Source organism: Hippocampus bargibanti, linkage group LG17 (assembly GCF_051943395.1).
Source record: "Hippocampus bargibanti isolate YZ-2025 linkage group LG17, ASM5194339v1, whole genome shotgun sequence".
Taxonomy (NCBI): domain Eukaryota; kingdom Metazoa; phylum Chordata; class Actinopteri; order Syngnathiformes; family Syngnathidae; genus Hippocampus; species Hippocampus bargibanti.
Window position 1 is genome coordinate 8,402,395 of NC_142750.1, and position 10,367 is coordinate 8,412,761.

General features: G+C 41.3%; 1 protein-coding gene across 1 annotated transcript; it reads left to right on the forward strand.

The window, feature by feature from the left end:
* The first annotated feature begins 161 nt into the window (after positions 1 to 161).
* On the forward strand, positions 162 to 9,849 carry cavin1a (caveolae associated protein 1a). Its single transcript, XM_089019585.1, has 2 exons — positions 162 to 961; positions 8,283 to 9,849. The coding sequence occupies exons 1-2, from the start codon at positions 491 to 493 to the stop codon at positions 9,030 to 9,032; spliced, it is 1,221 nt and encodes a 406-aa protein (XP_088875711.1). The 5' UTR covers positions 162 to 490; the 3' UTR covers positions 9,033 to 9,849.
* The last annotated feature ends 518 nt before the right edge of the window (positions 9,850 to 10,367 follow it).

Here is a 10,367-nt window from a genome sequence, read left to right on the forward strand (position 1 = left end):
AATTAGCGATAGATATTTCCCTCAACATTATCCACCAACCTGATGAGGAGAAGTGGTATAGAAAATGTCTGAATATAATTTACAACAAAATAACATTAATTGCATTAGTTACATTGAACATATCTGAAGTTGTTTATGGGGCAGCAAATGGCCTCCTGACTTCACATACTCTATTACTGTAGCCACAATTGTAAGTGGCACTGGAAAAGGCGGAGTTCTTCCAGTAGGGGTCGGTGGGGCGGGAAAATTCTGACTGGATGGTTTCACATGGAAGGGAGACATTTGAGTGGAGCCACACATGCCTGAGCGGTGAGAGGCCCAACTCCCCTTGGCTGGCTGGCATCCCAGAGGCACATGCACAGAGGGTTTAGTGAGCAGCAGGACAAGCAAAGTTCAGAAGGCGAAAAGGGGATCCCGGTGATTCTTTTTCAAAGGGTGTATTTTTGTCTGTAGAAGTAGTGTGAGATTTTTGTTATTGTAGCTGACAACCATGGCGGATACAGGGGTCCAGAAAGAGCACACAGCTCTGGTAGAGGTGCCCTGCGATGATGACGAAGTCGCTCTAGTAAGCGCCGCCGCAGAGCCAGCGATGGACGGTGGCAACCCTGTCGAGGATGTCAAGAGCGAAGCTCAGATGAACGGTGTCATTGTCCTGGCCCTGCTTGACAAGATCATTGGCATGGTGGACCAGATCCAGCTGACACAGACGGGGATAGAAGGGCGACAGGAGACCATGGAGAAGTCGGTGTCCACCATCCAGGGGGAGATTTCCAAGTTGTCCAACAGCCATCTGGGGACATCCACCACAGTCACTAAGATGCTAGACAAGGTCCGCAAAGTCAGCGTCAACGTCAAGATGGTGCGCAGCAATCTGGAGAAGCAGGCGGGTCAGATTAAGAAACTAGAGAGCAACGAGAGTGAGCTGCTCAAGAGGCGCAACTTCAAAGTCCTCATCTTCCAGGTGAGCAGGGGAAAGGAACCAGTGGGCTAAAGGCATACAGCAGAGAAGAACAGCAGGGAGAGCAATACAAATTAAAACCATGATCTTATCACCTTTTTATAGTTCATTTTGCTTCCTCGTTTGCCCAGCAACCCAGCTATTAATACGAAGATATGAATCAAATTGTGAGCTTCACACTCCATGGAGAAAGGGTGTTGACGCTTGTAAGAGTACCAGAGAACCTCACTGATTGCAAGCAATTGTGGTACAAGATGATGTAGTTTCTACTATGCCAGAAATCTCCCAGAGCACTGTAGGTTATTTGTACCTGTCGGCAACTGGATTAATTTGGAAACAAAACTCGTCAAATAAAGGCGACAATGTAAATTAACATGCAAGAGGGTCGCTGTGGGTGAAACGGTATAGTGAACTTGACACTCCCTCCTAGGCACGCTGTTTTTAGAAAGACATGTTCTCACATCCGGCATGACTGATATTTAGTATTCGGCATCCATCAGTGGTCTGCTTAAAGAATTTTGTCAAATTTCTCACGTACACTATATCTGACTTTGTAGTAATCTGTTGAACGATCTCCCCAGGCATGCGAATTTCACAACAGAGCGGGTTGGTTGCATTTATGGTGACTGGCAGAAATTCAACCGTGGGCATTAGGGCTGAATAAATTCCACCAAGCAGGTGGCTCTCATGCTTCACGATCGTCTACAACATGGTCAGCGTGTTTTCGCAAGAATTTGGCAGGAAATAGTAAACCGTACATTTTGAACTGGACTATGCACTGCAATTTAAAAATAATTAGTAAACTCATATTTACTAGGCAGCAAGCCGATACAATTTTAATTTCGGTAATTCAACAAAATATTTTACGTTTGCTCCTTTTATAACAATGGAATAAGACTTTAAATGACAGAAATTGCTCCCCGTATCTCCCTTTGTCACGATTTGAAAGGTGGTGGACCTCAAAAAAGCAGACAGGAAGGAGGAGCAGGGTGTAATTGACAAATTGTATTAAATAAAGTCAACAGGAACAAAATCTCAAACAACAAAGTCATTGGAACAAAAAGGACCAAAGTAGCAAACTAAACTATGACTAAAACATGACAAGAGGAAACAAACCTGAACAAACAATGCCCCGACATTGAATGGTAGTGCCGGAAGTCCTTTTAACTGCTACAGATTAAAACGACCAACACCTATGCAGCTGCAGGCGGGACCCTACAGTGCCACCCGTTGGTTGCAAACCATAACGTGACACCCTCAACCTGAAGATATCACTAAAAACAACAGGAAAAAAAGTTTTACTTGCTTTTTTTGTGCTAATTAACGATTAACATTGCTCCTTAAATGTCAAGAATTTCGATTTTAAAGTTGTTTTATGGCATTTTTTATTCGACTCGGACATCTGCTGCCACTGCTGTATTACAATGTAAACAAATAAACATATAAATAAACGCAATGTAACATAAAACATAAAATTAAAGAAGTATGAAAACTAGGTGGTGGGTGTCTGACAGTGATTAGTTTTAAAAACAGAGATCCATCTTTGTCGAACATGTAATGTTAAATATTGCTGTATGCTAAAGAGAACTTTATTCAACATCTTACAGGTTACAATATGCACACAAAAAAATGTTTGATCTCAGTGTATACAAATGGCATATTCTAGAATCATGTGAACATATTTGAGCAAGAATTAGTGAAAAAAACTCTATCCTAAAACACAATGAAAACAAAAATAATGTGGAGTTCATTTTGTAATTGCGATTACATTATATTGAATAATTATTTCAAAAAATCATTTCAAGGCAAAAAATAATTGTAATATTTACGTTGTGGTTTTTAATTATTATTAAAATTATATGATATATATTACTCATATATGTTTCAAAGTTTTTTGAAAAGTGACCAACATTTTTATGAATCGACACTCAGGCTGTTTATCATTGTTTCAAACCGTTCCCGTTTTGCTGAGCAGCTGTTGCAAGCGAACTATCACGCTCCCTGTTGCTATTTTTTCACCCTCTCAGCTCTGTTCTATTTTTTGCCAGCTGGGATAAGTTGCATAGTTTTTAATTTGATGGCCTGATAAGATATTGGCAGGGTATCAACTCTGCATTGGCCTCCGTTGGAGTTTTACCACTTTCTTCTTTGTGTGTGTTAATGTGTTACACTGGGATAAGTTTAGACTCCGAATCAGGTTAAGGATGAGATAAGGGTGAGACATGAGGAGGTTATGGCGGCATGAAATGTCATTGGAACATGCAGTTATTTTTTTTAAAGGCCTTTTGTGTGTGACACAGAAAACTATTTTTAAGCACAGACAAGAGAATTCAAATAATTAAATGTAATTATGATTGTTTAGTTCTGACTATTTTTTTACTCTTCATGGACATGGAAGTGGTTAGTGCGGAACTGCCTCCGCTACTTTCCAGGTTAGGATCAGACCGGAGACTCCATTCAAATCAGTCACAGTAATACTCGATTTTAGGAAGTGCACTTTGAAAATGACACTGTGTTTTGTAACATAACCCAAATTTGATTTCAAGTTTGTTTCATGAGGACACCTGTGTTTTATTTCTGGTGACTGATAGAGAATAGACTGATAGAGAATAGACAGAATAGACAGAATAGAAGTTATAATATTTAAAAGTTTCATGCCATCGAACACAAGGCCCACAGTGGAAGCACAAAAACATCTGTGGTCAATCGTAGGTGAACAGACATAACTGTTAAACTGCATTCTTCATAAAGGAGATCTGGTCTTGGACTAATTTAGGACTTGGTAAACTCCAGGTTACAAATCTATCGGTTATAGAAAGGACAACCCATTAAAGTGTCTAAGTTTTATTGTTTTATGGATGTTGGTGCTTGGGACGTCCAGGGGCGTAGTATTCAAATCATGAGTACTATGTTTTACTAATGTGTTACTTACATTTGCATCGACAGTACTCTCAATAAATAGCTTGGCAGAAGGGTGCAGAAGTTGGCAGTCGGTCATGATGGCTGCATCCCCAGCCGGCAGTAAAAGACAATCTTTCTGTGTTCGAGCCTTTGTTCAGTGTCCGAACAAACATCTTTGAGGTGACTTTGAGCAAAGTCGGTTTAATTGTGTGGCTCAAAACAGTTGATGATGTCTCGTTGTCCTTTGGGTACGTACGACTGGAATCTGGGTGTGTTGCGGCCTAATGCCAGTACAGCCCACCCTCGAGGCGCGGTCTGTCTCGTTTTCCCATCTGCTTGTCATTTAGCCAAGTTCACCATCCTCTCGGGTGTCGCTCAACGCGACAGTTGAGTGTTCCAATCATTTCCACTTGTTGCAATTGTTTCTTCATATGGCATTTCTCAATCTCCCTTTTGAAGCCAGGCAACAGCGGTTCAGGCACCAATTGAGCGTCCTGATTCATCTCAATGGCATCTGAAGGCCTTCATCTCACATGGGAACATGTAAGATGAAGGCCTTAAACTAACTGCCCATTTCAGCGTCTTCTGTGCCATCCTGCCCACACATGACGTCACGGTCTTCATTTCATCTGTCTGGGGGCCCATCATCACAGCTTTCGGCGTGGCGTTTCTTTCGTGTGAGTGGAAAGCTGGCTGACGGGATTCATGTTTCACTGTTGCATGTCGACTTCTCCTACCACTTGGTATTCCAGTCATTGCCCATTTCCAATCTTATTCATCGCAAAAAATATGCCGCTATTTTCAGAAGCAATTTCCCACACTGGGATAGTTGGTTTCTCTCTCACTTTATCTACTTCTCTCTCTCTCTCTCTCTCTCTCTCTCTCTCTCTCTCTCTCTCTCTCTCTCTCTCTCTCTCTCTCTCTCTCTCTCTCTCTCTCTCTCTCTCTCTCTCTCTCTCTCTATCTATCTATCTATCTATCTATCTATATATATATATATATATATATATATATATATATATATATATATATATATATATATATATATATATATATATATATATATATATATATATATATATATATATATATATATATATATATATATATATATATATATATATATATATATATATATATACTGTATACTACATGTATACTGTATAATATTCTGTAATGTTGGGGTTGGACAGAATGTGGATTTATTCCACCAGTGAGGTGGAGAAAAATGCTTCATACTACAGCATATGTGTGTCTTGTGTCAATATAAATGGCATCGTCCAAGTGAGAAGGATACCGTTTCCTCATCATAAATTCCAAATACTGACTGAATCCATCAGGTCTCTCTGGATTACGAAAGGAAAAGGTAACATTTTCCACCTCACAAAATGTGAAAGGACTTTCTCCCTTGTGGGGGGAAAAACACAGAATATGCCCCTTATTCTGCAGGAGGGTGATGTCATATAAGATCTCAGTGTTATTAACGTGGAATAGTTACGCTTTTTTTGTAGTGATCGTGGGATTTCCATTACTCACAGCCGAGTTACCACAAAACTTGCATTTATAACGCTCAATTCATACGTGAGGACATGTACAGAAGATGAGCTTCACAATTAGACACTTGAGCACACAGACTGGGGTTTATTTTGGACTCTTCAGAGATCTGCGGCCTCGAGGCGCAAAACCCGGACCTCCAAGGATTGCACAAGGCCTTCTGCCTGCAGGCCCGTATTTCTCATTGTGAAAGCAGAGTGCACAGCTGCGACAGGCAGACGGGATCCGACAGCTGATCCCACCACGTAACCCTCGCATCGCAATGCCTGAAAAGGAATGGCTTCTGTACGAGGACACAGTTTGTGCGTGATGGTGGAGCTTGATCTGGAATGTTCGTATACATTTAGACAGCCGTATACGTAATTATCGATATAGTATACCTGCCAAATATAGGCAAGCACGATGTTGCCAAATCATATTATATATTGGTCAAAGGTCGCCCCATGCTTCATACTACTATTCCCCTATTGGTTTCCAAATAAACAGAATTTGATTCTTGAAATGAGATCATTTTGAAACAATTGCAAACCCCCTGAAAAATTATACTGTATGTTACTCTTGCATGACATTACAAAAGTCATTTTTCAAATCTTTGTTGCAGTTTATGCCTCTAATTCAATAGATTTACTGTAAGTATGTGTGATTGCTGGCTGCATTACATTGACAGAGACTGTCCGCAATTCACTTTTTAGCTGGAGGTACTTATAAATATATATTTGAATACAGCAGTGGTGGACCGTCAAGGCCTGTAAAGCCTTCGTTGCTGGTCTAAAAATATCAGAATCACAGACTGATGTTAATTATATTTTGTCCATGAATTGTTATGAAATAATTCCAAATTGTCTTTCAGCTTCCTTTCATAACTTTTTCGCTGTTGCGTTGCTTCCAGATGTATGTTTTTGTATTTAAGTATTTAACCAATCACATTTCAGCCATCATTTGTTACCTGGGTCAGAAATCTATCTGGATGCCTTCACAATTAGTTCTGCAGGCCCTGTCGCATCAAATGGATCGATTCAACTGTTGCCCTAACCTAACCAATCGGATATCGAATTGGCAACCCAAAAGGGGTACCAACACCCCCTTGAAGGCTCTGGTCAACATCAAAGTTTTCGCAAACTATGATTGGCGAGTCATTAGCCAATCACAGTTTGCGAAACTTGCTCTGATCACAAGCGGCTCAATGGCAAGAGCATACTGGCCAAAACTGGCACATTGTATCGGTAGCGAGCTGCATAAGCAAATATTTTGCATTGATTTAATAGCTGTTTTGTCAACCCACAATTGCTAAAGGAGGAGAAGAAATAGATTTGGTTGGATATTTACTGTTCAAGCCATTTTCAAGACGGGCTTTTTAAGACTTGTAGTAAGTCACACCACACTTTTTTTCAGTCTGGATTGATCCAGATGTAGCATTACTGAAGGCCTCGCGATTAAATCCACAGTCCGCCACTGGAATACAGTAATCCTTCACTAGAATACGCTTTATCTTTCATGGTTTATCTGTTTCATTTATTTTTTTCTTATGTACATTATTTCCACATTACATTGTGTTCTGCATCCTGATTGGCTAAGGGACTGTAGACTAATGTCACCAGTCTTTGCGCCTCATCGCTCTGTAGCTTGTCAAATTTTCACTACTTCACAGATTTCACTTGTCACGGGTTCTTTTTGGAATGTAACACCCGCAATAAACGAGGTATTACTGTAGACAAAAAGTAATCCAGGCACATTACCTCGACTGAATTGATGAAATGGGTTTATGTTTAAGTTCCACCGAATGACATCACTTCCTTTCGTGATCAAAGAGCAGGCAGCCGTTCAGTTTGTTTAATTAAGATGCTTCGACTTTCATCCCGGCGTAGCGTTGTCATGGCGTCAGCTGCTTTGCCCTTCTGAACTAAACCAGGTGCTCCAGGCGAGATGTGGAGCCTGTTGCCGTGACAACAAGTCCTCGTGTTTACCTGTTGCCATGCAGCAAGAAGGGGGGATTGGGGAAGGGGGAGGTGGTTAGGGCCGGTTGGCTGCAGTGTCCATGTATAGGGCTGGCGGATGGCCAGAGAAATGTCAGTTGGAATCCAGGGAGAGGAAAAGGCCAGCCTAGAATAAACCCGCGCAGACAGAATTGCACCAGTCCATTCCACTCCATGGGGAGGGAATGTCCACTTTTATAGCCGGCTCATATGTCGCTGATGGACTTTGGTCATTTTCTTTGATCTGTCTGATGTCAGACAACTTCATTTGTTCGTGTCGACTTTGATGCATCAGTCGATCCATTGTTGCTTAACCTCAAATGGTATGGGGGAGTTAAGGCTTTGACACCATTGTCCACCAAGTGTTGGTGGACAATGCTTGAAAAAAAACAGGAAATGAACAAATTGTGTGCAGAATGAAATTCGTCGCACCCACTGAACCATATAGCTTAAAAGATATTGTTTAGATGAGCCTTTCGATAACAACCACATCAACCTCAAATCTGTTGAGTAATTTGCTTGATGTCCACATGAGTCAGTGTCTAACCACTGGGTGGCGCTCTGCCATTGCTTTTTCTACTCCATGAAGTTTCCTGAAAGATGACTCAGTATGCTTTTATTCCAGTGCTCACCCAGAGGCTTTTCACTCTCACCATGAAAATTAAGCGACCATCACAGTCATAATATACTTGTCATGTGTTCTCTTGCATTTTTGCTATTGTATGTCCAATGTTTGTCAAGCGCTTAGTTTCAGCAGCAGCTGTTGTGGAAAGAAGCTCTATATCAAAATGCATTGTATTCCATTTTCGGAAAATAATTTTGGGTGTCAACACATATCAAATTATTGTTATCATTTCTGCTTGGGCTAATTTTTTCCTGCTATTACATCATTTCAGGACCAAATGAAGGCTGCAAAGGCACCTAAGTCGTCAGAGGCGGTCTCCAAAGACGGGATTGTGGAAGGTCTTCAGCAGATACCCGAGGAGGGCGGTAACAGCGAGGGCCAACCTGCCAAGCTCAACTCGGACGACGAGGTGGAGATCGAGGAGATCGTGGAAGAGTCCCGAACCAAACGTCTGCAGCGTTCCACCAAAAGGCAAGTGGACAGCATCAGGAGGGCCTTCTCCAAAGAAGAGATGGAGAAGACCAAGCTGAAGACCAAGGAGAACCTGGAGAAGACCAAGCAGAGAACCCGTGAGAATCTAGAGAAGACCAGGCAGAAAACCCGCACCAACCTGGAGAAGACCAAACACAACCTGGAAGAGAAGATGAATAAACTGGGCACCCGCATGACCCCCAACATGGAACGCCGGGTCAAGATGAAGAACTCCAAGGAGAAAATGAAGAAGTCCCTGACGCCTGACCACACCATATACGCCCGATCCAAGACCAGTGTCTACCGCGTTCCCCCTTTCACCTTCCACGTCAAGAAGATCCGCGAGGGCGCCGAGGAGGTTGTGGTAGCAGATCCTGCTGTCACGGCGGAGGAGAAGGAGGCGGGAGGCGGGGAAAACGGGCTTAGGGTGCATGTGGATGCGGAGGAGCAGCTTGTGAACGTAGACAGCCTGGAGATGGAGCCCATGATGAAGGACCCTCAGCTGGTAACAGTGGAGGCTGATTACCTCGAGAAGACCCAGCGTGACTAGAGAGAGAATCCATCCCAATAAAAGGCAGAGGATACATGAAATTTCCATGAGGACGTATTGGTAGCCACAAGGACTTGATGCAAATATTCACACCTGTTTCATTTTTTTTCATACTCACTTCACTTTTCCACATTTCATGGGAAACTAAGCAACAGTAATAGGCAACACCTTTTTACACAAGGTTTATGCTTTTTTTCTTGACATTGCCAAGTAGGATAACAAAAAGGTATAAATATTCTTTGTTGTTGTGATGTATAATACCAGTAATCTATTTGCCATGTTCGGTGCGCGAGGATAACGGAAAGTTGTCAGGAAGGTTTCAGAGTAAGTCTTAAGGTGCTCCTGTGGTCAAAAGTGAGGGTGAGGGAAAAGTATAGTTGCTATAACAAGATAAGGATTTGCACATGGTAAAAGAAAAACAGATATAATAACATCTCATTATGGATAGAAAGTTGATTAAATAACCTTGTTTAATTGGGGACAAAATTAAATGGGATTTTTAATGCCATAGTTACTTCCTGTATGTTCTGAACTTCCCTTTCCATGCCATTGTTGTACGGGGCGGAATGCACAGTGGGTATAAAAAGTTGACACACCTCTATTTAAATATGAAAAGTACCTGAAATTTTTAATATTATATTCAGGAAATCCATAAAATGCTGTAAGTAATGTACTGAAAATATTGTTTTTCTGAGTTCATGGCGTCTTGGGGTGTGAGTGGGGATTACTCTCACCTGGGTAAACATGAAAACTGAAAAATGACAGAATCATATTATTCAAGATGCGACATTTGAATAATAAAGCATGAATATTTTTCTCCCTTGTGTCTTTTTTTGCGTGTGTAGCACACTCATTCATGCATTTTGCACTCTTAAATTATAGATGTCTAATTTTTCAATTGCTCTTATTTATACAAAACTCGTTTATAAATTACATTTCAGTATGGCTCGGTGCTAACATAAAACATAATTTTACGATAGCAAAATATTTTACTACTTCAACCGATATTTCATAATCATATTTCTCGTTAATATTGATCCGAATGGTCAATAATGAACGGCAATATTTTGGTGACGTCATCGCTGCCAGTAATTCAGATGACTTCCAGACTGGCTGTTACGTCGAGTTGTTATTACTCCCTTGAATACAGCACGCTATTGAATAGAGTTTTAGGGGAGGCTTTTCTTACAGGAACAGCGCTGTTGCGACAGGAGTGAAACACTCCCGTGAGCCTTCGACATGTAAACCCGCCTTCACGTCGGACATTCTAATTTCTGATTGGTTGTAATACTTAATGTTGAGCAGCCATTGACGGATTGAGCTGTCAGTTCAGCA